This window comes from Protopterus annectens, chromosome 11.part0, assembly GCF_019279795.1.
Source record: "Protopterus annectens isolate FY-2018-M chromosome 11.part0, PAN1.0, whole genome shotgun sequence".
Classification (NCBI taxonomy): domain Eukaryota; kingdom Metazoa; phylum Chordata; order Ceratodontiformes; family Protopteridae; genus Protopterus; species Protopterus annectens.
The window spans coordinates 1,116,793,706-1,116,821,254 of record NC_056745.1 but is presented as its reverse complement, the minus strand read 5'-3'; the positions used below and the strand labels follow the sequence as shown (position 1 = coordinate 1,116,821,254).

Below are 27,549 nucleotides of genomic sequence, written 5' to 3'. Positions count from 1 at the left end.
TGCCTTTTTGGAATCCAGCTTGGCCCCTGACTCTTTACCTCCTGCTCCCAGAAAACCTGATAGATATTACAGGGTTCCTGATTCTCACAAGTTCCTTTTTAAAAATCCTACTGCGGATCCTGAGACCATTTCACAGGGTCCCTAGGGCATTAAGGCTACTACTGCCAAAAATCCTACCCCTTCTGATAGAGATTCCAGGGCCCTGGATAGATGGGGTAAGAAGGTATACACCTCTGCAACCTTGGCCATCAGGGCCTTAAATTGCCAGTTTCATATGTTAAAGTATCAGCAGCATATTATTGGATTGCTTAAACAGAACATGATGTTGATTCCTGATTGTACTGAAAATAAGGATTTACAGGATTTAATGCATTCTGCTGAACAGGTTGGAAAACATACTTTGCAATGTGGTTTTGATTCACTAGAGGCATCTTGCAGGGCTGCTGTCACCGGGTCTGTACTTAGAAGGCATGCTTGGCTTAAGGAGCAATCTTTGCCAGATCATGTTAAAACTAAATTGCTGGATGCTCCCTTAAATCAGGACCGCCTGTTTGGCAACAAGGCAGAAGTTCTTAAAAAGATGGAGGAAAAAGCTAAATCTATGCAAACTGTTAAAGATTTCTTACAAGTTCAGCCTCCAAGATTTAGTAGGCATTGGCCTCAAAAAAACTTGTCCTTTCCTGCCTCTTCCAGGCCTTCTCAATTCAAACCCAGAGCCAGCAGAACAAGCAGGCTTCAGTCCCAGGGTACGTACAGGACTAAGCAGTGGGGGGCTCACACTTCCAAATCAGGGAGTAGTAAGACTCCCCCCTATGGTAAGCTATCTCAATGACTTAACTTTAAAACTTCCAAGAACTTCTCAACTGACTGCTCCTTTGGGGGGGGGGGGGATTGCTCTGCAAAAAACAGGAACTCATTATGCAGGACAAATGGGTTTTAAACTTAGTTTCCCAAGGATACAGATTTCACTTCCACACATTACCAACTCCAAATGGTTGGCCAGATCTACCCCCCAAATCAATGGGCAGAGGCTCAAAAGCAAGTACCCTCTCTCTTAAGATTAAAGACTATTCAGACTGTACTGGAAGAGGAAAAGGGGCAAGGTTTCTACTCAAGAATTTTCCTGGTACCCAGAAAAGACAACTCATGGCATCCTATCCTGGACCTTTCTATTCTAAACACCTTTTTGGTGATTCCAAAATTGAAGATACTAACTCTTCACCAGTTGCTTCCCATGATAGGCAAAGTTGCCTGGTTGGCAACACTGGGTTTAAGCCTACCTGCACATCCCATTCAGGGAATCTTGCAGAAGATACCTACATTTCAAAGCAGGCTGCATGCACTATCAGTTCTCTGCACTGCCCTTTGGCTTATCTACTGCGCCCAGGGTATTCACAAAGTGCCTAGCTCCAGTCATTGCATTTTGCAGGCAAAGAAATATTCATATATACCCATACCTGGATGATTGTCTAATTCAGGCAGAAAGCCAGGACATACTTTTGAATCACCTGGCATTTGTACAAAAGATGCTGACTTGTCTGGGGTACATCATAAATGAAAAGAAATCACATCTGGTACCCTGTCAACAAATTATATTCCTGGGAGCAAGCTTGAACACAACCTCCCAGATGGTTGTCCTCATACCAGAGAAACAGTCATTTGACAACTTACTTCAAACTAATGGCCACAAAAACCCTGCTGTCTGCAATGCAAATACTGCAAGCCTTGGGGTTCATGGCCTCCTGCATTCTACTAATTCCATATGCAAGACTGCATATGAGGAAACTGCAGTGGTATCTAAAAAGCCTATGGTGTCAACATTCTCAGGATCTAGAAGCAATGATTCCTATGATACCTTACCTATGGTTAGAGTTCCTTTGGTGGGAAGAGGCCTGCCACCATAACAAGGGACTACCATTCACTCTACCCCCTGCCACCCAAACCCTAACAACGGATTCATCAGACTATGCATGGGGAGCTCACTTGGCAGGGAAGTGCATTCAGGGCAAATGGAACCCAAGTCAAATGCACCTGCATATCAATCAAAAAGAAATGCTAGCTGTACAGAATGCGCTGACAGCCTTCAAGGACCACATTCTTCCAGGGCAATTAATGGTAAAGACAGACAACACCACTGTTATGTGGTACATAAATAAGCAGGGGGGGTACCCATTCTTACCCCCTCTGCAGACTAGCCATGGCTCAGTGGAACACAGCCTTGAGCTACCAAGTGCATCTACAGGCTCAATTCCTGCCAGAAAAACTAAATACACTGGCAGACGAACTAAGCAGAAGTCTCATGGACCCACATGAGTGGAAACTGGAACCAAAAACTTTCAACATGTTGATAAACAACTGGGGGAGCCCAGATATATACCTGTTTGCCTCCCCCCAGAACTACCAGTTGGACAAATTCTGCACAAGGACTCCCCACAAACAAGCTTGGAAAGTGGATGCTCTGTCCTTCAGCTGGAAAAATCTATCAGTTTATGCCTTTCCTCCTCTGCCTCTCCTCTCCAGTGTACTACTAAAGATCAAACAGGACAAACCAAGGACGATACTGATTGCACCAGACTGGCCACGCCAACACTGGTACCTCCTCTTGCGCAGTTTGTCACTGCTAGCTCCATGGCACCTGCCTCAGACCCCTACCCTGCTGTCACAGCAGGAGAGCCAGATTCTGCACCCTCAGCTTCAAACCCTGAACCTGGCAGCCTGGCTAATTACCTAATCTCTCTGTACCATCCCTCAGTAAACAAGTGTTGGATGTCATTTTGGAGGCAAGGAGACCTAGTACTAGAAAATCTTGCTAAAAAATGGGAAAGATTCTGTGCCTGGAACCAGGCTCAAGGGATGGGCACAGCAGCGCCCAATTTACCTCAGATTCTTCAGTACTTAACTGAAATGCTTCACAAGGCCCTTTCTTTATCTTCCATCAAAATTCACACCTCAGCCATTTCAGCTCATTACAACACAGAACCACCCCTCGTCTCTCATCCACTGCTCAAGCAGGTCCTCAGAGGGGCCAAACACTTAAGACCACCCAGGAGAGCCCCAACTCCAGCCTGGGACCTTAACTTTGTATTGGAAAAACTCACTCTTCCTTCTTTTGAGCCAGCTGCAAGTGCAGAGTTAAAATTCCTTTCTTAGAAAACCGCCTTCCTTTTAGCAATCACTTCAGCAAGAAGGGTATCTGAATTACAGGCCCTTATGGCAGTGGAGCCTTTCATCATCTTTCATGCGGACAGGGTGTCCCTCAGGACCAATCCCTCTTTCATGCCCAAGGTGGTATCCAGTGTGGCTGTTAATCAGTCCATTCATTTGCCAGCCTTCTTTTCTAATCCGCAGAACAAAGGAGAATGGATACTGCACTCCTTAGATGTGCACAGACAACTTAGATTTTACTTGGACAGGGCTAAACCTCAAAGGAAATCTGAACAACTGCTGGTGGCATTTGCTACAGGGGAAGAGGGGAAGGCCATTTCAAAGCAAACCATTTCTAAATGGATAGGCCATTGCATTCATTTCTGCTATAAGCAGCATGGAAAACCTATCCCACAGGGGATTAGACCCCATTCAAGCAGGGCTGCATCTTCTTCTACAGCCTTTCTCAGAGGTGTCCCTACCAGGGACATCCTAGAAGCTGCTACCTGGAGTTCTGTACATACTTTCACCAAACATTACATTTACCAATTTTTCTCTAAATCCAGAGCTGGCTGTGCCCCTGCAGTCTTGCAGGACCTTATAGCTGGTCCTAATGCTATCTAAATTCCTCCTCCCATCCTTAGCTTTGGGAATCTACCCAAATGTGATGATTGCAACAGTGAAACATGAAGAATATAGTACAGTTGTGTACACTTATCATAAATGTAGATGTAGATGTTCGAGTGTATTCACTGTTGCAGTCCTGGTTACCCTCTCTCCAGTCCCCTGACTTCTTTTGGCTATACCTCTACTCTCCTTTACTATGCTTAAAAGCTTTTGGGTGTATTTGCTTTTTAGTTTGAGGTATAACCTTGTATGTATATATATATATATATATATATATATCAATTGCTTCCCATTGGGGGGCACCTGACATCTGGGGCAAGAAAAACTGATGTAATGGCATCGGCTGCATGCTTTATATCCCTGACTACCTGACATCACGAAAGATGAAACAGCAACTGATGCAGGATCCAAGACTTTGATAATCAGGCCGACTGAGGGCTACTGCAAGCAGATAACCCGAATGTGATGACTGCAACAGTGAATACACTCGAACATCTACATTTATGTTAAATGTACACAACTGTACTTTCCTCCTTCCCTGCTGGAAAAAGGTTTTTATTTAAGGAAGTTTTTTTGTGCCTAAGGGAAAAAAATGCTTGGAGACAAGTTCTAGATCTTTCTTCCTAAAACCTGTTTGTGATGGTGCCCAAGTTCAAAATGCTGTCACTTCACAACCTGTTACCTCTTCTTCCTCATTCAAGTTTCTTGGTCACACTAGTTTTAAAAGATGCTTATCACATTCCTATTCCTCCAGATTTCAGGAGTTTCTTAAGATTTTGCATATGTATCTGGAAAACATGATTAGTTCTATGCCTTCCCTTTTGGACTATCCTCTGTGCCAAGTTCAAAGTGTCAGGAATCTCTTACTCTTGTGAGAGATCTCTTACACAGGCTTGGATTCAAAGAGAACTTTTAGGAGTCTTTTATGACTCCTTAATACAGGTTTGTGTTCCTGGGGTGTCAGCTAGACACCTCATTTCAAAGAGCTTTTTTTCTACAGGAATAAATCAGTCTAAATCTAGATCTGTTTCTAAGGTTTTCATCTCAGACTGTGGTCACTGTGAGGGAAGACGCCACATGAGAAAGATACAATGGTATCTGGAGTCTCTCTGATTCCGGCACCAACGTTCTTTGTCCTTTCAAATCCCAGTGCTATGGTTTGTCAGAAAGGAAATCACTTGGTCTCCCCTTCTCCTTCCCTGTTCCAAAGCAATTAGTCATCATATATGCCTCAGACATTTCTTGGGAAGCAGTTTCAGGAGGGAAAAAAGTGGAAGGTGTGTAGGACACTGTGGATAGATGCAAGCATATATATGAAAGAGATGCTTGCTCTAATCAAAGCACTCAACTCTGAGTCATCTTAAGTACCTGGGACCTCTTCACGTTGTTATAGACAATACCACAGCCACACGTTATATCAACCAGAAAGGGAGAACTGGATTGTACCCCCTTTGCAGACTAGCCTTATTAGCCTGGACTGTAGCTTCACAGGACAGTGTCACTTTACAGGCATCCTGCATTCCATCAGAGTAAAATTGTGTGGCAGACAAGATGAGCAGGACAGAGGTAGACCCACACAAACGGAAACTAGATCTGGGGGTCTTCCAAGATTTGATCCATCTATGGGGAGTTCCTCTAGAAGACATATTTGCCTCCTCTGAACAACCAGCTGGCACGATTCTGCTCCAGGACCCCATGCAAGAAGGCCCAGAAGACAGATGTCTTTACTTTACCATGGACATGAATATTCCTGTAGGCATTTCCACCCTTTTCACTGACATCCAGGGTACTTCTAAAGATTCAGAAGGAATTCCCCAAATGACTTCCATCTAGCCTGTGACTAGAAAGTCATATATTAACAAATGGAAAACGTGTTCTGGTTGATGCAAATAACAGAACCAGTACCCATTTGAGCAAGTTGTTCTCTGGGTTCACAAAATTTGTGTGAGCTATTATCCTATAGTCTTTCTTACTCTTCCATCATGGTTCATTTATTGGCCTTTTCAGCATGTCTGCCCATAGCTTCTCCTCTTTCAATGTATTCTTATGTCAAAATATTTTTGAAAGGGGTTTTACATAAAAAACCTCCAAGAAAAACAGTGGTCCCTCCTTGGAATCTTAATTGTGTGTTAGTGAATCTAACATTTGCTCCATTTGAAGCAACCTGGCTGACTTAAGGATGTTCTTCATGTTTCACTGTTGCAGTCATCACATTTGGGTTATCCCTGCCAGGGTAGCCCTCGGTCAGCCCAAATAACAGAGGCTTAGTATTTCTCCGTCGGTTGCTGTCGCTTCAGGACTGATGTCAGGTCGTCACTAGTATAAAGTAAGGCAGCCAATGCTATTACATCACTCTTTCTTGCCATGGAGCCCGAAGCAGAAGCAGTTCGCATGAGTGCCGGTCGTCTGGTACCGGAGTTTCGTCTACCAATTTGAAGCTGAAGTCTTCTAAAGCTAAGTACACTGTTGGGGATCCTTTTTTCTTGCACTAACGGATGTCAGAAAAAGTTAACCGTTGTCTCGCCTGTGGAAAGCAAAGACCACACTGAGACTTTCATTCTTACTGCATCACTTGTTTAGGCCCAGACCATGACGTCCCCCACTGTCACTTCTGTCATTTGTTCAACGCCAGAACTATCCATCATCGGGCCCTTATTGTAGCTAGATATTTTCGCTTAAAGTCCTCAAACTCCGATATGGCTTCAGTAAGCATTCCAAAGAAACGTAAAGATAGACAGAGACCGACTGCACAAGTCCAAACCTACCAATGACACTTCCGTTAAGCTAGTCATCAGTCCTCTGGTCCGCAATGAGACACTTTTGCAGCCCCTGATGCCTGCTTCTGTGGATTCGCAGGCCGCTACCGAGACCCTTTCAGAGTCCCTTATGCTGAAAAACTCTTCTTCGACTAAGGATTCTGCGGTCGTCTCTACCTTGGATGGGTCCCGGAGCCACTGAACAGGTTACCGGCTTCTGAGGAAGTTCTTTGCACTACTGATTCTTGACACAGACTGACAACTTCTTTCGCAACTACCGTTCTTTCGAAAATGACCGAGTTTCTTAGGCCTAGGGTATGAACCACACTCAAGAAACCAACGACCCAATCTCAGGCACCTGCTTTCTTGCCTCAGTCTCAAATGCTTAAAATGGCAGAAGACCTTATCATGTTGATCGGGGAATCCATGCTACCCCCCCCTCCAAAAAGGAAAAGCGATCTGTCCCCTGTAGTTTTGTCTGAACAAGAGTCAGATGACTCTGATGCATCTGAATATGAAGACATGCAACCCCTCTCTACTTATGAGGATTCTGATGCAGTGGATTCCATCCCTTCCGCCTCTCCCCCAGAGGATTTTTCCTTTGGGGAAACCCTTCATACCTTAAGGGAGCATTTCCAATGGGAGAGTCAGAACTACCCTCAGTCTAAAAAGAGACTCAGGGAATTCTTAGATATTCCACAGCACAGACCCTTGGCCATCTCCCCAGTCCTGGATGTTGTGGACGATGTTTTCCTGGAATCCAGCTGGACTCCTGACACCCCCCCCCCCTCCTGCACCCAGAAAACCAGATAGGTACTATAGAGTCCCTGACTCTCACAAATTTCTTTTTAAAAATCCTACTGCTGACCCTGAGGTAATTTCTCAAGGGCCTAAATGGATTAAAGCAACCTCTGCTAAGAATCCCCCCTCCCTCAGATAGGAATTCCAGAGCACTAGACAGATGAGGTAAAAAAGTATACACTTTAGCTACTGTTGCTGTCAGGGCACTAAATTGTCAGTTCCCTTTGCTAAAATTTCGGTAACATACCCTGGAACTCCTCAAACAAAAAAATGTCTTCCTTTCCTGCTTGTGCAGAATCTAGAGTTACAAGAGGTAATGCATTCTGCAAGTCAAGTAACTAAACACACCTTACACTGTGGTTTTAATGCCCTAGAAGCTTTTTGCAGGGCAGCAGTCACCAGATCTGTCATTAGAAGGCATGCATGGCTTAAGGAACACCCCTTACCAGACCATGTCAAATCTAAATTGTTGGATGCCCCCTTGCACAAAGACAGCTTATTTGGCACTAAGGCAGAAGAGGTCTTAAAGATGGAAGAAAAAGCAAAATCTATGCAGACAGTTAAGGGTTTCTTACAGGTCCAGCCACCCAGGTTCAGCAGGCATTGTCCCACCAAGCACTGGTCCTTTCCTGCTCCCACTAAGCCAGTCCAGCCCAGACACTGGGGAACCAGACCCCCCCCCCCAGACAGCAGCCACAGGGAATGCAGAAATCTAAGCAGTGGACTACCTCCACTTTAAAACCAGGGAGTTCTAAGCCACCCCCTTATGGTAAGAACTCACAATGACTCTCCTCCCCCACCCCTTCCTCTGCCCACCTTCACTTACCCCTAGGAGGAAGACTCTCCTATGCAAGCACCTGGGCTACCATTACCAACGACTGCTGGGTTCTCAACTTAGTGTCCCAGGGATACCAATTTTCTTTCCACACCCTTCCTATCCCAAAAGGGTTCCGAGATCTACCTCCAGACCAGTGGGCAGAGGCGCAAAACCAGGTCCTTTCCCTGCTCTCTATGAGGGCAATAGAGCACTTTCCTGCAGAACAGAGAGGCCAACGTTTCTACTCCAGACTTTTTCTGGTACCCAGAAAAGAGGGCACCTGGCACCCCATCCTCGATCTATCCATTGTAAACACCTTCCTGGTGATCCCAAAATTCACAATGCTCACCCTCCAGCAGCTGCTACCCATGCTGTCCAAGGATGCTTGGCTAGCCACCCTATATCTAAAAGAGACCTACCTCCACATTCCTATCAGGGAATATCTCCGTTTCTGGGCAGGATCTCAGCACTTTCAGTTCTCTGCGCTTCCCTTTGGCTTATCTACTGCTCCCAGAGTTTTCACAAAATGTCTGGCTCCGGCCATTGCCTTTTGCAGACAAAGGAATATCCAGAGTTACCCATACTTAGATGACTGCCTAATTCAGGCAGACAGCCAGGAAAAGGTGCTCAAGCACCTGGCCTTTGTAAAGTCCCTACTCACCTCCATATGGTACACAATCAATGAAAAGAAATCCAAACAGGTGCCCACCCAAAAGATTATATTCCCGGGAGCAAGCCTGGACACAGCTTCCTAGATGGCATTTCTTATACCAGAAAAGCAAATTTTCCTGACAGCCTACTTCTTTCAACTAGCCACCAGACACCAGCTATCTGCAAGGAAGATCCTGCAAGTTCTGGGGTTCATGGCGTCTTGCATACTACTCATTCTATATGCCAGACTGCATATGAGGAAACTTCAGTGGTACCTAAAAAGCCTTTGATGTCAACACTCTAAAGACCTGGAAACTCTTATACCTATAATTCCTTGCCTCGGAAAAGATTTTCTTTGGTGGGCAACAGCATGCTCCCACAACAAGGGACTACCTTTCTCACCACCCCCACCACCACCCAGACCCTCACCACAGATGCATCAGACTATGCCTGGGGTGCACACCTGGACGGCAGGTGCATACAGGGCCAATGGAGCCCACAGCAAGTCCCTGTGCATATCAACAAAAAAGAGATGATGGCTGTCCAGCATGCCTTGATAGCTTTCAAACCCCTTCTCTCCCCAGGGGCTCTCCTGATCAGGACAGACAACACCACTGTAATGTGGTATATCAAGCAGGGAGGGACTCACTCCTACCCTCTGTCCAGGCTGGCCATGACCCTTTGGCACACAGCCTCTGTTATGCAACTGCACCTGTCAGCACAATTCCTACCAGGTTCTCTCAACTCTCTGGCAGACCAATTAAGCAGAAATCTTCTGGACCCACATGACTGGCAGCTCAACAGAAGAACCTTCACCCTAATAACTCAGAAATGGGGCACCCCGAAGGTTGACCTCTTTGCCTCCCATACCAACGATCAGCTCAGCAAATTCTGTACTAGAGAGCATCACTACATGGCTTGGAAAGTGGATGCCCTGTCCTTCCCCTGGGTCAATCTGTTGGTCTATGCCTTTCCTCCATTACCTCTCATCCCCAGGGTACTGCTCAAACTAAAGGAGGAAAAACCAAGAATAATTCTTATAGCTCCAGACTTGCTTAGCCAGCACTGGGTACCCCTTGCTGCGCAGCCTGTCCCCACTGCCACCATGGCATCTTCCTCAGATTCCAAACCTACTGACCTAGAGGGAAGGGGAATTCATGCATCCCCAATTGCAGACACTCATTTTGGCAGCTTGGCATATTCCCTAACCCCCAATCAATCTGCCAACCTCAGTAAACAGGTTCTAGATGTTAAAAGTGAGGCCAGATGCCCTAGCACTAGAAAATCTTATGCTGACAAATGGAAAAGGTTCTGCACCTGGATTCAGGCTAAGGGAGCCAATATGGCACATCCCTCCCTCGCATCCTGGATTACTTAGCTGACCTACTACACAGTGGCCTCTTTTTTACCTCTATTAAATTCCATGCCTTTCCTATCTCTGCTCATTTTCCCTCTGTGCAGCCCCTTTTCTCACACCCCTTGATCAAACAGTTCCTAAGAGGGGCTAGCAACTTGAGGCCACCCAGAAGAGCACCAACCCCAGCTTGGGACCTTAACTTTGTGTTGGGAAAGCTCACCCTGCCCCCCCCCTTTGAACCAGCCTCTTCTGCAGAGCTAAAATTTCTCTCCTGGAAGACCGCTTTCCTTCTGGCCATCACTTCAGCCAGAAGAGTCTCTGAGCTGCAAGCACTCATGGCTGTGGAACCCTTCATCATCTTCCATGCTGACAGGCTATCCCTCAGGACTAACCCATTTTTCATGCCCAAGGTAGTGTCCAGTGTGGCTCTCAACCAATCCATTAATTTGACCACCTTTTTTCCTAATTCCCAGAACAAGGGGGAAAGGATCCTGCACTCTCTAGATGTTCACAGACAGCTCAGATTCTATCTGGACAGGACTAAATCCTTCAGAAAGTCTGATCAATTGCTGGTTAGCTTTGCTACAGGGGCAGAAGGCAAAGCCATCTCCAAACAAATCATTTCCAAATGGATAGCACACTGCATCCATTTCTGCTACAGACAACATGGAAAGCCTCCCACCAAGAGGGTCAGGACTCACTCCACCAGAAAAACCTCCACCTCTGCAGCTTTCCTCAGAGGAGTCCTCACCAGGGAGATCCTGGAGGCTGACACCTGGACATCTGTTCACACTTTTACCAAACATTCCCACCTGCCTCTCTTCTCCAAATCCAGGGCAGGGTTTGCCTCTGGCAGTCTTGCAGGGCATCCTAGCCAGCCCCTAGTTTCCTTGACTGCCTCCACTCATTTCCTCAGCTTTGGGAATCAACCCAAATATGATGACTGCAACAGTGAAACATGAAGAACATAATACAGTTGTGTGCACTTACCATAAATGTAGATGTTCAAGTGTATTCACTGTTGCAGTCCTGGTTTCTCCTCTCCATCCCCCTTTTTTTTACTCTTTCCTTACAAGGGACATATGGGTATTTACTTTCTACTGGTGGGGTTCTTCTACCAGAACCTGGCTCCAACTTGGGGGCTCCTGACAGGTTAGGGCAAGAAAAACTGATGTAATGGCATTAGCTGCCTTACTTTATACTACTGATGACCTGACATCAGTCCTGAAGTGACAGCAATCAACACAGAAATACTAAGCCTCTGGTATTCGGGCTGGCCGAGTGCTACCCTGGCAGGAATAACCCAAATGTGATGACTGCAACAGTGAATACACTCGAACATCTACATTTATGCTAAGTGTACACAGCTGTACTTTCTTAATATAAAAATGAGATCTGATGTCTTCTTCATTCCTCCTCAGAATAGGGTCTCGGATCCGACTCACAGGTCTGCCTCTTCCACATTCTACAGACTCGGATACGGTTCTCAAGCTCCTCTGTCCTACCCATAATGCCCCACATCCAACCAAGTACCTCAGATCTCGTTTGCTGCTTCAGCAAACCAGATGCGGATCTTGTGCTTTCAAGCTTGGGTAAGAGCGTTATCCTAGTTCTTGCTGTTTTTCATCCTTAGATGGATTTTGTAAGTCCTCCCTCCATTTTCTGTTTGTGTGCGTGCATGTCTCCTTTCTTCCTTGGAAAAAAGTTTCTGTTAGCTTTACATCTAATGTTATTTTCAGAATTATATTAAAAGTTAGACTTGAGGTTAAAGTTAAAAATTTAGAGTTGAAAATTTTTAGTGTTAGAACTTAACTGTATTTGTGGGACTGTTATCTTCTTCGGCTGCTGACAGTTGGCTTTGGCATTTTTTTTGTTTGAGTCATGGTGGGCAAACCTTCACCTGGCTTTAAACACTGCACTTCTTGTGGACATAAAATCCCCAACCAGGATACCCACATGGAGTGCATGTACTGCCTGGGTGCTGACCACTTTAAAGCAGATTGTAACATTTGTGCCGCTTTCAATCCATGGGCTTTAGCAGACCGTAGGAATAAACTTATTTTTAGGTGCCTTCTTCCCTCCTCAGCCCTTCTATGGCTTATTCCTCTTCCTCTCCTGTTGCTGCTAAAGAGTCAAAAAGAGGTCCCTCCCAGTTTCCCCAAGGAATAGTCTTGAAGCTAAGAAACCCAAGAGATCTTCAGATCTGACTTCTTTGGATCCACAGAAATTAGCTCCCCCCACTAGTTGGATCCTACAGCTTCTATGGATCCGGGAGGTATTATTACTATATCTCATGTGCTTTCTTTGGCTCCTACATTTGATCCCATACCTCCAGATCCAAAGACTTTGAGGTCTCCTGTGCTTTCCTCTAAGTCCAAGCATTCCCGGCCCACCTCTTTGGCTTCACAAGGTCCTCTAGAAGCTGGTCTGAGGTGGATATGAACAGGATGATGAGGAGATTTTCTCAAGGACCAGATCCAGAGGGTGGTAGTCTCTGCTCCATCCTTTTTTGGATCTGTGAGCTGCCTTGGCCATCCCATCAGGGCTTCTTCTCCGATCTGACCATCAGTTTCGGAGTTGCAGGATTTGGGACTACCTTGCATTTTGGGCTCTGTGCAGAGGAAGCTCCCTTCATTTATGCCGATGATGCCCTTGACTAGCTCTGTTCTGGCTTAGAGCCATGGTGTTTATGCTGGATCTGGGGGACTGGGGTTGGTACTGTCCTTCTCGGAGCCATCCCTTTTCTTGGGCACCTTGTAACTCGACAGCTCAGGTCCAATCTCTTCCTTAGGCCATAGATCCGGTGTGGGTCCCTCAGTGATTTCAACTTCGGGGGAGATGGAAAGGGTTTTTTGACCTTTCAGATAGTGGAGAGGGTTTTCTCACGAGCTGGAGATCAGATAACACATGTTCCCCAATCTGCCCCCTTTACCTTCATCGGATCCAGGCATTGCTCCCACATGTTCTGCCACGAGTCTTCCTGTCTCGACCAGCCTCCAAGAATTCCCTGCTCAGGAGGGATCCCTTTCTTCTGACACTTCTTCACAGTACCCAGCTGAAGAAGTCCCTCAAAAGAAGATGTGCAAAAGGAGGCACGTTGACTTCCCACTGGAGTCTTTAACAGAGGATACTGACTTTGGTCAGCTTTTCATAGCTTTCTCATCTAATAGACTGTGTTATCTAAAATTACCTTGGTGCAAAATGAATTTCTGACTGCATCTTGCACATTTACTCATCCAGTGGATTGGAATTACCTAGACCTCCCAGGGCACATTCCACCAGAGGTATGACTACTTCTATGACCTTCTGTTTTAGAACTTCCATTGATGACATTTGTTCAGCAGCATCGTGGTCTAACAGTCATACCTTTGTATCACACTACAAGTTTGATATCATATCCAGGTGCAAGGCCTCCTCTGGTTTGATGGTGTTCTGGCATATCCTTCCATGAGGGCCACCCAGGATTTACATATCTAGGGACTCTGACCCTATTGTGAGGAAGAATGAAGAAGACAGCATCAGATTAAAAGGTTATGTCTTACCATAACTTGGCATCTGTGCTGTCTTCCTTCATTCCTCCTCACTTTCGAACCCAACCATCCCTCTACCATTTCCTATTAGAGGAACATGGATTATGAAGGGGCTCATGTCCTATGTAAGAGCCTCTTCTGCCATTCCTCTGCTGTGTGGGTGTTGAATGTTTGGAATCAACAAACTCGATCTGAGGTATTTGGGTGGATGTCTGGCATTATGGGTAGGAGCTAGGAGCTTGACAGTCAGATCCAAGTCTGTAGAATGTGGCCGAGTTGGATCCAGGAGTCTGATCTGAGACCCTATCATGAGGAGGAATGAAGGAAGACAACACAGATTTAAAGTTATGGTAAGACTAAACCTTTTATTTTACTGATTGGTCTGACCTCGGTAAGAAGGGTATCTGAGCTGCAAACTCTTATGCTGAGTCAACCCTATCTCAAGGTTTCTTTGAGAACTAATCCTTCTTTTATGCCTGAAGTAGTGTCTGAGTTTACTTTAAGCCAAACTATCCATCACCCTGTTTTCTTTCCTGAACCTAAAAATGAGGAACAAAGGATACTCCATACCTTGGATGTCCACAGACGACTCATTTACTGTCTTGACAGAACTAAATATTTCAGATCTTCAGACCAACTGTTCACTTCTTGAGAAGGTAAGAAGGGACAGCCTGTGTCAAAGCAGACTTTTTCCCAATGGTTGTTTAAGGCTGACCTTTTCTTATACTCACCACAACAAAACTATTCCAGGCAGGGTCAAGGTCCACTCTACCAGGGCCTTGGCTTCATCTATGGCTTTTTGCAAAGGGTTGAATTCTAGAAGTATTCTAGAAGCAGCAACTTGGTACCCTGTGCATACTTTAACAAAACACTATAAGCTTGATTCCTTCTCTAGGTCTAGATTAGGCTTTGTGAGGACCATTCTTCAAGAGCTCCTGGGCTCCACTCCTTTCTCTTCCCAAAATTTGTAAGCTATGGTAATTTATCCATATAGATTAGGCTACTGCAACAGTGATCAATATGAGGAACAAGATAACAATTGTGTAAGTAAACTTGACATAACAGTAGATGTTTAAATGATGCAGTAACCACTTCCTCCCTCCACCCCCCTTGTTTCTTGGTGTATTGTTTGTCAGGGTGAAATCAGTGAGGGGGGCTTAGCACCCAAATCTGTCTTTTTATTCAGTTCACTTTGAGCTGACTAATGGTTTGGGCACATGGAAGATGCCCTGAAGCTTTTGAAACTAGTTGGCTGTTATATCCTTGCAGGATATAACTCATATAGCTTAGGTTACTGCAACAGAGATTGTTCAAACAACTACTGTTATGGTATGTTTACTTGCACAAGTGTCCTTTCTTGATTTCAGTACATCTGTTTTCTGCCTTGTACTTCATAGGTGGCTTTTCCTGACAAAAATAGTTATAAACTCCATTTAAAGGTAAACAATGCTAGAAGGCACAACAGCTATGATGGCTAAGAGCTTTGTAATGTAAAGAGAATGACCAAAGGCAGTCATGAATATATGAGACTTAATCTGACAGTTGCAGCTGTGTCTGTGTGAGTTACTTCTATGCTGCCTGTAATTATTTGAGTATGATGTAGGAAGGGTAACTCACTAGTCTGAGAATGTATTTCACGTATGTAATGCTGTATTGTGTTATAATTTAAAAGATTATAAAATGATACTTTATTTTCTTGTGACTTTAAGGTGACTAAAAACTAGAAATCTGAAATTGCCTTAAAGCTGTAATAAGAGGAGTAGAAGAAGATTGTAGACGTCCTCCTTATAGCTTAATTCAAAGCATCAGTTCAGTTTGCAAATGTAACCTTGCTAAAGTCTTGATATGCTGAAGTGCAAGTAAACAACTAGATAAAAAATCACATTTCTTTCTCAAGTTGTTAATTTACCAGTTTTGCTGATTCCTTACAGATTGGTGGCTTCCAAAATGTATTACTTTGAAGTACTCCACAAGCAAGATAACAAAGGCACTGATCACGTGGAGGTTGCGGTAAGTTTTGGCTATAAGACATTTAAACCGTATGTGCGGAGGTGGCACAGAATATTCTGGCATAATTGCCACATGGAGTAATGTTGCCTTTAATTTATCACGCAGATTATACTTTACTATTGAGGCTTAAGTTTACAGTTTTGAAATTTTGTCATATGCTACAATATATTTCTAATTGATTGAAATGTATATTTTTAATGTTTTTATTGAATGCCGCAGCATTTCTCTCCCAGCCTTCAGTGAAACTGAGACATGCGCAATTAGAGTTTCTCAACTGATAAAATAAATAAGTAAACTGTAGGAGCAACAGTAGATATACTAAGGACATGAACTGTAACATATCAACTTGTGGAAATATGGGTTTGTGGATGTCAGGATGTTAACCTTCATACAGTGTCTCATGAAATGGGCTGCTATTCTGTAGAACTGCCCCATCCCAACTTCATGTTCTAAAAGTCTATTTCTTCTCTAGCACAGGAAAGTCTGGGTGGTGGTTCCCAAAGGCTGTCCCCTCCTGAGTCAGGTGTTCTTGTGCCACGTACTATCCCCAAGGCATGCAGTCTGCAACTGTCACTGTTGTAAACATATACATGACAGCTGTTGTCTGTATGTAGATGTCACTGTTGTAAACATACATGTGTCAGCTGTCTTTGTCCGTATGTAGATGTCACTGTTGTAAACATGCATGTTACAACTGTCAGTGGTCTGATGTGTTGATGCCACTGTTGTAAACATATATGTGCCAGCTGTCAGTGTCCATGTGTAGTTGTTATTGTTGTAAACATATATGTGCCAGTTGGCAGTGTCTTTGTAGGTGTTGGTCTCTGGGTGTAGGTGTCAATGTAAGCATGTATGTGCCAACTGCCAGTGTCTGTGCATAGCTGTCACTGTTGTGAACTTACATGTACCAGCTGTAGTAGCCATTTGAGAAGTCGGGACCAGCATGAGCAAGTCCAATAATACAGAGACTGAATAGTACAAAAAATAGACTTGTACATACCAAGTCCGAGATGGACATTTCTCAGAATATTCCTTTTTCTCTGAGGTGTGGCAATCTTGGAGTTAGTATATGTAAGTTTGGAGTGTGGAGGGGGGTGCTAGGGACAAAAAGTTTAAAGGAGAATGATGTTCGAGATTCGTTCTTATGTAGTTTTGATCTTTTTTTTTTATCATCATAACTGTGACTTAAGGATGCCAGTATTTCAGTAGAGAGGCTCAGCTGTCTGTGTCTGTGTGTTGGGGTCACTGTTGTAAACATATATGTGCCAGCTGTCGGTGTCCTTGTGCAAATGTCTTAATGTTAGGTCCTTTGGCCACCATACCGGTACTAGATGACAGGATGTGTAATTGCACTGTACTTCAGGCCAGTTTAATTGCTTTTTTATTTGCACTTGTTTGTTATCCACCTCTACTTACTGCTTTTTAATATTGAAGTTTTATTATATTTTTCACACTGTGAAAATGGTTTTACATTTAAATATATTACTCTGTGCATAATTTAAGTAAAAATGTGCTTCAGTGACTGTTTATATTTCTCATGAAGTCCAGAATGTTGTATTGATGGCATACTGGCTGTGAGTGCGTTATTTTGCTCTGTGGTACTCCTAATTCATAAATTAAAATGATTAATATAAGTTCTGTTTAACAGCATCATGAATTATTTATTTTGATTTGAAAAATATTGCCAGTTCCAGTGCAGACATTGCAGTTTGCAAGACGTGTGATTCTTAAAGGGGTGGTTTTTAGCATCAGGCAGTAATCACAGCAACCTTTTGTAGTCATGTCTGATTTAATGATATTGACAGAAAAATAAAATCATTCTTAATGCAACTCAGAGCAAAATTTTGCAAATAATCTTTTGATTGTAATCTTGGCAGAGTTAATTTTTCATTAATATTTTTAGAGATTTTCAGTAAAAACAGTTAAAATCTTGCCCTGCCCCATGTTGTACTGAGTTAAATCCATGACTGCAGCCCTGATTACCTCTGTTTGAATAGCCATGTAACAGTGAAGCAGCCGAGTAGGGGAGGATGGGAGTGAATGGCTGATGGTCACTCTCCCTTCCTGGGGATGATGGGGATTAGCTTTCGTTCACTGCATTGTCAGCATCTACAGAAATATAAGTATATCACCAACGACCTGGATCCTAGTGGGATCAGACTGCATTGCAGTGAGCCTGTTAGGCCAAGTGCTAACATGTGCAGTGGCACACATGTACCCTTGTACAAAGCCGCACTCATGTAGATTTTGGGGGGGCCATATAATACAAACCCTTTCCATGCAGATGATGGCACTGCCCCCAGTTCACTTGACATTTGCCACCATGAAATGAAAGGGCCATGAGATTTTCTCTCATGGGAGCAAATGGGTCATTTGAATGGTTTGAAAGGGCACAGTACAGGGGAAAAAAAAAAAGAGAGCTGTTGAATATTTTTATGCACAGTGTGTGTTTTGTCAGAAACAAAGATAAATTAAAAAATGAGAGAAGATTGTAGAGGAGGATTGCATAGGATAATGGAGAAGTTTCTCATTTCTTTCTCACGAAGAAGCATTGTAGAACATGATTCTGCTTGAGAGAACATTTATTTATTTATTATTATTTATTATTTGACATTTGTTTACCGGGATAGTCCGACTGGGTCAGCAGAACCTGATTTCAGCGGAGGCCAGGAGAGAAAATTTCCCAAGTACAGACATATGTAGCAATTCAAACATAGCTTTCAAAATTTTACAGTAGCTTTCATTTTCGACAATAACATCTGAAAAGTTTCACCATAAAGGAATGACAAGTATAAAATGTAGATGTATAATTAATTAACAGTGTTGTTTATGTTTGAGTGATGACAAACACATATATTTATATATACATTCAACATAAAAAGGGGAGTAGGGAAGATGTAATAGAAGTGAGGTTAAAATAGAGGCAAGAGGTGAAAGTCTAAAGAAAATGTAGTTATTTTGTGAAGCATCTTGTAGGTTAGCATAAAAAGTGCTAGAACTGATGGTGGGCACATCCATCTCACAAGTACGTGGGCCTAAAGCCATCAGATCCAATCTGTTTGACATCACAGAAGATGAAATGGAGCTGACATCTGAGGCTGCAGATTGCAGAGGAGTGAACGTGCACGGGTAAATGAACCAGGGTGTGAGAAAGGCAGAAAGAAATAACATGGCCACACTAAGATATAGTGAGAATGTGAAGACAAGACACAAGCCTGTGGAACAGAGTGTGGTAACTGTGCTGGATAGAGGGAACAAACCAAAGCTTTGCCCAAATTGTTCAAGGACAATGAAAAATTGATCAGAGATTATGCCAAAAAAGCAGATGTCTGGTGAGTTGCTACAATCTCAGATATATTGGTACAGAAACCCTTCATATAATTGAATGTTCATATAGCACACATTTTTATTGCTGGCAGAGTTACGACAGTTGTTACTTTGTAGGAGAGTGGAAATTCACCTTATGCCCTCTGTTATGTGATCTCAGAATTGGTATATATAATTAGCAGGGTGTATGCGGGTGCTCCCACATGAGTAGTGGGGGGAGGGGCAAGCCCCCCTGCAAAAAACATGAGTTTTTTTTTTTTATTTTTTTTATTTTGCTTTTTGACCTTTTTGGATCAATGTTTTGCCATTCACCATTAGTAAGTAGTAAACGTTACAATATTTCTGTACATCATACAGAGGAAAATGGTGAAGACAAAGAAGAAGGTAGCGGTGTAGAAGGATTAGGTTATTTTGAGGAGAAATTAATGAAAAGGAAACGAGAATTGCAGGTATTAAAAGAAAGTGAAAACCATCCTACAAAGATGGTATAATCATAGATAATTATCATTCAGCAATTAGAGCTTAAAATGTTCTCAGTGGTGAAACTGTGAAACATTACTCTGCCGATATTATTTATATTTAAAATGTTAGATATTGGCCATGCAGAGAAAGAAAGAGATTTCATTTAGTCTCCTTAGTAAATTCTTGGTGTCCTAAAAGCAGCTTCAAACTAAATGCTGAAAAGTGTAGAGTCATCATCACTTTTGGTAGGCAACTCCTCCCCTCATTAGAACTGTATTGATGACATAACTACAACAAAACAAAAATGCAATCAGGGACCTAGGTCCTTTGGCTGATAGTAGCTTCCCTATTTCACCATCCTGTGGCAACGGTTTTCAGGAAGTCGGTTTATTTAACCCAGCTAATTGCTAAAGGAATATTCTCAAGGTCTAAAGCATTAGCTACTCTGTTTTACTCAGCACTGATCAAATACAAAGCATCATTTGGAGTATAGCTCACCTGTAAATATCTCAAACAATTAGAAGGCTCACTCACCTAAAATCCCTAAGCTATGAAGAGATGCTAGAAGTTTTAGCCCTTTATTCAGTGTCTTACAGACTTTGGTGATCTAGATCTCTGTCATGATTACAGTCTCATTAAAGACCTGATTATCCTATGTTTCTTATCTCTGCAAGTCCAGTATCCTTATCAGTACATATAACCAGGGACCTATATCTTCATCAGTAGATAAATAAATGCAATGGAGGGACAGGTTTATAACCCAGTGTCTCCTAAACCTCTGGAATAAACTTCCCCTGCATGTTAAGTAATGTGAATTATCTTCCTTTAGACATAAATTAGAAGACTGGATAGGAATCCACAAATTTACTCTGGGATCGACTGGTATGGCCCTCCTGGAGAAGGGAGATGTGGCCTGACAGAAGGTTCTGTCAAGGCAGGAATGGTCTTGAGACTCAATGGCCCTTTTGGAGAAAATAGATTTGACCTGAGGGAGGGTACTAGCAAGGCATGAATGGTCATAAGACTCAACAGCCTTGGGATATCTGTGAATCTGATTTATGAATTTATGGAAGCTTTTAGAGAAGTAACGTTCTCAATGGAAGAAAGAATGTTCAGGAGTTGCAGTTTTTATAAAGGAGCTATTATAAGTTGCGGTGAAGGGCATGAAAGCTATATTGCTTTGAAGGATTTTGTATGTGGACCTAGAGATAAAGGATAAGTTTTATAAAGGCTGTATTATTTTTGCATTGCTAAGAGGTAAAGGGATATCGTTGTGTTAAGAAGATAAAGTCATACTTTTTGATACAGTTTAGAAAATAAAGCCATGCTTATTTATACTGGTGAAAATGTGTAGTATAATATATTTTTTAAGGGAGGTGGGAAAAAGAGGCCAAGGAAGACATATAGTAAGCAGTAAGATGACACAATGTTGGGAGCTGAGATATTAGCTTTAGCAAAGCTGGAACTTTTTTTTCAAATGCACTTTTATTATTTTTTAAAATATCTTTATTAAATGATCACGTATGACATAAGCAATCTTACAGTTGTATAAATGAAAACAAGCCATATTAATACAACTTTAGTTGCAAACATTATACATCACAGACCCCATTGAAACTACTGTAATTGCAAACATTGTACATAATTTATAATGTCTAGTTATTGTCAGTTGAGTATTACATAACTCATTCAACATCTGTCTTCTTTTAAACCTTGTTCCTCCTCTGCATATATTGTTCCCATTTTTCCTATGTAGTTTGCTTTTTCCCTATTCTAAAGATCCCAATTCCAGTTATTTAATCTCTGTTACTGTAGTCACATATTTTAGTAAAGCTGATTTAGACTTTGATTTCCGTTTTCTAGTAATTGATTTTTGGCAGTCACCATAAGTAGATTCACCAAGGCCTTACTATGTCTAGGCAATTCCAGTTCTGTATCATAGATCAAAAATAATTTCCTTAGTTACAACAGTCTGATCCCTCAGTATCCTTGACAGAGCAGTCAGCAGGGAATCCTTAAAGTCTGCCGACTCATTACATTCCCAGAAATTATGTTCCCAGTTATCTATTTCATCCTCATCACATCTCCAACATTCGCTGGCTACATTAGTAAACTTTTTTTGGAGTCTACTTGGGGTATAAAAATACCTACATAAACATTTCCAAGCAAAGATCCAAAATCCCTTAGACTTTGTTGTATATTTAGGGGATACACATATATCCCCCCCCCCATTGTCTGTTTTCTAATCTCTCTTCCTAATCCTTTCTAAGATCCTCTGATTGATTCTTATAGATAGTTGTCATGCAATATTTTATATGTTCTACTAATTATTCCTTTTTTAATGGCAGCTTCTGTTCTAGATTCTATTAAAAACTCTACCAGTGCTGGTCTTTCATTTAGGACCCCCTATTTCTTTCTCTTTGCCTATACTCTGATATCAATCCTTGATAAGGAAGCTAATGTCTAACCTGAAGTCCAAATAAATTTGTGACGTCTTCCCATTATGTTACCTTTCCCTTTCTAGTTAATGGCTCCCAATACCTTGGATCCTTTGCCAGTTTTCTCCAATAAATTCCAGGTCCCCTTTGCCTTCTCTGTATCCCTAATTGCGGTCATGCCTTTTGGCAGAATCTCTTTTCTCTATTCCTGTACTGGCTTAGTTCTTAAGATAACAAAGCTAGAACTTATCACTGTAAATTGATTTCATTTTTGAGAATCATATGCCAAAATGAGAAGCTTCATTGAGAAGAATAATTTTGCACCATAAAATGCCACGTTTCATGATTGGGACCAAATGGTCAAACACCTTATAAGGATATTTTAAGTAATGTTAGGCAGAGGGATGAGAAGGAAGTTTATAAGTACATTTTGCAGTTATGGAAAGACTGTAAGGATTTGGCAGATTTTTATTCAGCATAGTTAAAGTATGTTGAACTGAAAAAGACAGGTTTAGTTTATAAAGTAAGGATGCTATTATTGAGGGAACGAGAATAAGAATATTTGGAGACAAGGTGGAATGAAAAAAGGAGTTGTTTTGGAGGTTTATGAATTCGTTTTATAAGGATGGGATGAGAAAAAAAAGTTTTTATCTGAAGTGTTATTCTAATTGTATGGAAATATGGTTAGCAGACATGATTAAGGTGATGCAGGCATCCTAATCCTAACCCAAAATATTTCATTATTAAAACCTTTCCCCTAACAAAGGCTAAAGCATTACAGAGTAAGGGGAATTTCACACAACAAATAGTGGTGCAAATGCAGAGTGCTAAAGAGAAAATAAGAGAGTATATGAGTTTAGAATGATTGCTGCTAAGCATTTTTATAGTAACTACAGAGCAAAAACACTTTTAACACAATGATTTAGGCACCAAAGTAGAAAAGTGTATTACTAAACTTAGGGAGCCTGTAACAACAAAAATAACCAGATATCCTTTAGAGGCATTAAAGATATTTCGAAAATTTTATGAAAATTTGTATAAAGCAGAGGAATGTGGAAATCAAGAAAAAGCACAAATGGAAATATTTATGGAAGACTTAAGTATGCCAAGGTTAGAAGTGGAGGAGGCTCAACAATTAACAGTTAAGTTAGGAGGAGATGAGTTAAAATGGTGATGTATAATCAATCTGCTGGAAGGTCTGAAGGAATAGATGGTATTCCTGTGAAATTCTGGAAGCTGGAAGGGAAAAAAGTGATAAAGGTCTGGAAAGTTTTATTTAACAGTATTTTAAAGGGAGGGGAAGCACAAAGATCGGAAGAAAGCTGTGGTGGCTGTAATACTAAAGACAATAAAGACCCATCAGACCCAGCTTCATACAGGCTCATTTCAATTTTAAATCATGATTAAGTGTTTATGTCTATACTAGCTAAAAAGTATAATAAAGATGTCAACATTGATAGGTATGGTTCATTGTGGTTTTGTGGAGGAGAGGCAAACATTTTATAACCTTAATAGAACAATGATGATCAAGATGGAAGCAGAATGTAAAGAAATACTGGTGTTGGTAGATCAAGATGCAGAGAACACATTCAGCAGAGTAATTTCTGATATTATGAGATGGGAACTGGAAGCATTTGCATTTCCTGATACAATAGTAAGGTTAATTAGGAGGATATATGAGGAATCGGTGACAAAAATTAAAGTTGGAGGGTTACTCTCTGATAGGATGTGTCTAAACAGAGGATTCACTCAAGGGTGTCCTCTTTCCCCTTTGATATTTGTAATATATTTAAAGCTATTGGTAAAGAAAATAAGGGATTCAGAATTTTTAAGGATATAATTGGTATAGTAATCAAGAAAAGTTGGCTTTATTTCCAGACAATATTATTTAGTACCTGATAAACCCAGAAAATGACATTTCAGTGCTGTGGAACTTTAATGAAGACAAAACAAAGTCTGTAGCTGTAAACCGTGTACCAACCTATGAATTGGTTCAGCAATGCCCATATTTACGGGAACATGATAAAATGAAGTATTTAGGAGTATGGATTAAAAAAAGGTTGTTATGGTAGCTAAGCATATGTGGGACAAGACTAAACAAAAGATAATACAAAAACTGAGAAACTGGAAGCTCTTGTCTGTGGATATTGATAGCAAGATACAAGTAGTGAAAATGTTTTTAGTCTCTTTAGCTTTGTGTACATAACAGGCGTATTTTATCAACCAGAGAAGAACATGCAGATGGTAATTAATAAAAGTTGAAGGACTTTATCTGGGAGGGGGGGAGGAGGACGAAGGTCAAGTGGGATAAGCTGATCCTTCCCATAAAACAAGGTGGTTTAGGATTATTTATTACTTGATTTGAAGGGATTTTCTATAACTACACAGTTAAAGCTCATATTTGTATCTATCTATCTATATATCTATCTATATTTAGCGATCTATCTATGTATGTAAACTGCAAACATACAGCAATAATTCAATGTGGAAAGGGATAAAGGGATGATGGTAAAGTGGGAAGGGGGTTCAAGAAATAAGAAGAGAGTGGGAATTTGGATGTAGATCCTTAAGGAAAATAACAGCCATATGGAATATTAGGCAAAACAAGATGACAGAGTGGGTTATTGAGGATAAAAAAGAAATTATGTATTGTTACTTTTATGAGCAAAGCTCAGAATTTCCAGACAAAAGATATGCAAAAAGATTAAGATAGAAATTAGAGGAAAGAAAACTACTTCCACAAGAAAAACTATCAGAAGCTTCAAATAAAAACTTGTGTTCATTAATACAACAGATCCATAAAAACACTGTATAGACCAAGAAACCTTGTGCCGTTTGGAAAAAGACACAGAGGAAGTGCGAACATTTAAAAAACAAAATTTCGAGACATTTGAAGGGTATAAAAAAGAAATATGAGCATGGGAAAGAAAGAGATCTGATATTGTGCAGTATTTATACAAAGGAGAAAGTCAAATTGATCAACATAAAAAAGGTAGCCTCAAAGATATTCGAAGAGAAATACAGGCAAAGGCATCCAGATATGGAAATTTCACAATAAAAAAATAAGATCACAAAGAGGGAATGTAGAACAGAAGATTAACTAAAAAATCGAAGCTGAAGTCATGGAATACTAGTGAAGTGAAGGATTTGATGTAGACAGTTTAACACAGGTTATGTCACAGCATGATGGAACAACGAGTCCCCAAAGTAAGGAGAAACAAAAGGAGGAGGAGACATCTGAAGAAGAAATATGGACGGGAAAGAAAGAGAGATTTAATATGCAATATTTATGCAAAGGAGAAGGCAAAACTAATCGGTGCAAAAAGAGCAGCACCAAAGATATCTGAAGAGAAATGCAGGTAGACATCCAGATGTGGAAAATTTTACTGTACAAAAATAAGAAAACAAAGAGGAAACCTATAAAAGAGGATTAGTAATGCAGAAGTTAAAGAAATAGAAACTGAGGTTATGGATTACCTGCACAGGGAAGGATTTAGTGCAGAAATTTAACTAAGAATAACACACCAGGATAGGGCAGTGGACACTTAAATTAAAGAGAAACCAATGGAGTGGGAAGCATCTAATCAGTTGACATATGAAGATACTTTGGAGCCTTTCATAAGGAACCAGTACAAATTATCAGTTGGAGCTATATACAGTAAGGGAAAGAACAGGAAACTCTGGCAACTCTGACACAGTCGATATCATGGAATGATAGGCCAGTGAGGTCCCATATGAAAGAGCAACAGACGCAGGTGAAACTGAAGAGATTATGGCATGGGAAGATGCTCTGGAACTTTCTATAGATTGCCTGCAGGAAATGGAGAACAAAGAATGTACCCTCAGTTTAGAAAAAAATGATCTAAGAGAAGCGTTGCTTGATTTAATAGCGATGGATAGACATATTAAGATCAATGAAAGAAGTAGACTGCAGAAGGTCAATAAAACCCATAAAGTTAGAAGTTTGATAAAATGAACACAGTAATTAGGACTATCCGTAGAGATTCAAGCGATATAACAGAAGTAAATAGGATACATTACTGTGCAGCCAAATTAATAAAGTCCTACTACAAAAACACAGGGTAGTAAGGGAAAGGAAGCGGAGAAATCGAATGCCATCATGGAAGTATTGAACAGCGAAAAACTATAAAGCAATTAAGGCAAGAAGTGTTACTGTTAAAATAGTGTAGAAGAGGGAGCAGATCAACAAAAAAACTCAGAAAGATTGAAGTGATAAAAACAATGCACAGTATTATAACAGATCATGATTTACCATGCACTGTTGTAGATAAACTAAAAATATAAGCACAGGCAAAAAATGTATAAGATAATGTAGATAAATATAAAGGAAAAGTACAAATGTATTGATGACCCAAAAAAGTTTAGTAGAGAACAGGGAAACAAGGTAAAAGGAATTTAAAGACCACGAAAAAAAGAAGTAGATGCATTTTGGAGAAATATCTATGAAGATCACGTGGAACGTAAAGATGCTAAATGGGTAGAAGAAGTAAAAGAAAGAATAAGAAGTTCAAATGTACATGATATGAAATGGGATGAAGAAACGGCCATAGAGATTGAAATAAAGTTAAGAAAAGTCTCTAATTGGAAAACCCCAAGCCCAGATGTAGTACCTAACTTTTGGCTAAAAGTATGAACATCTTTGCATGAAGATTTAGCCATGAGTAAAAACTATTTATATGTGCACCCCGAACAGACACAAACCTGGTTAACAACGGGAAGAACAATGCTCCTACTTGAGTGAACCTGCAAGCTACCCTAAAAACTATAGACCAATAACTTGCCTTCTGACATATACAGTGGAATTGATGCAGAGAGAGTTTTAAGTCATTTTAAAAGAAAACTCAATTATGGCAATAGAACAAAAGTGTAATAAAAGAAAGTCGTATGGAACAAAGGATAATTTTTGTTACATAAATTCGTCATGGAGATCTGCAAAAAGGGGAAAGATCTAAGTATGGCATGGATATACTACAAAAAAGCATTTGATAGTATTCCACATTCATGGATAAAAGAGCGCTTAAAATGTATAAAATAAACTACATCACAGCAACCATGAAACAGTGGAAAACCACTTTGCAGTTAAGCTATGATAAAGGACAAATTCTTATTCCAGGGCTAAAAAATTCAAAGGGGGTGTTCCATGGTGACCCTCTGGCACCACTGCTGTTTTGTCTTGCCTTTAATCCATTAAGCTGTCTGCTTAACCGATTAGATCATGGCTATAATTTAACTCCAAGAAAGCAACAAAGTGTAGACTTCTCGTCCTCTCTTTGTACATGATTTAAAACTGTACAGCTCCTCAGATGAGGAACTGAAAGCACAACTGTAAGTAGTCAAAATTTTTCAGATGATATAAGAATGTCATTTGGTCCTGGTAAATGTGCAAATGCAACCTTTAAATCAGGAAGGCTGCAGGACCAAGAAAATATCAGTTTGGGACAAGAATGTGATATCAACAAACTTGAGCAAGAGGGAGTGTATAAATATTTGGGAATCGATGAACGATCAACAATAAAACTTGAACAAATGTAAATAAAACTTAAGAATATTTTAGAAGACTTAAATTAATCCTGAAAACAGCGCTGACATCTAGGAACAAAGTTTAAGC

The 27,549-nt window shown here is 41.1% G+C and overlaps 1 protein-coding gene across 1 annotated transcript in view; it reads left to right on the top strand.

The window, feature by feature from the left end:
- B4GALNT3 (beta-1,4-N-acetyl-galactosaminyltransferase 3) overlaps positions 1–27,549 on the top strand; it is a 539,452-nt gene that overhangs the window by 66,566 nt on the left and 445,337 nt on the right. The window contains exon 6 of the mRNA XM_044087281.1: positions 15,615–15,693. Within this exon, the coding sequence (XP_043943216.1) occupies positions 15,615–15,693 (79 nt within the window). The remainder of the gene's footprint in view (positions 1–15,614; positions 15,694–27,549) is intronic.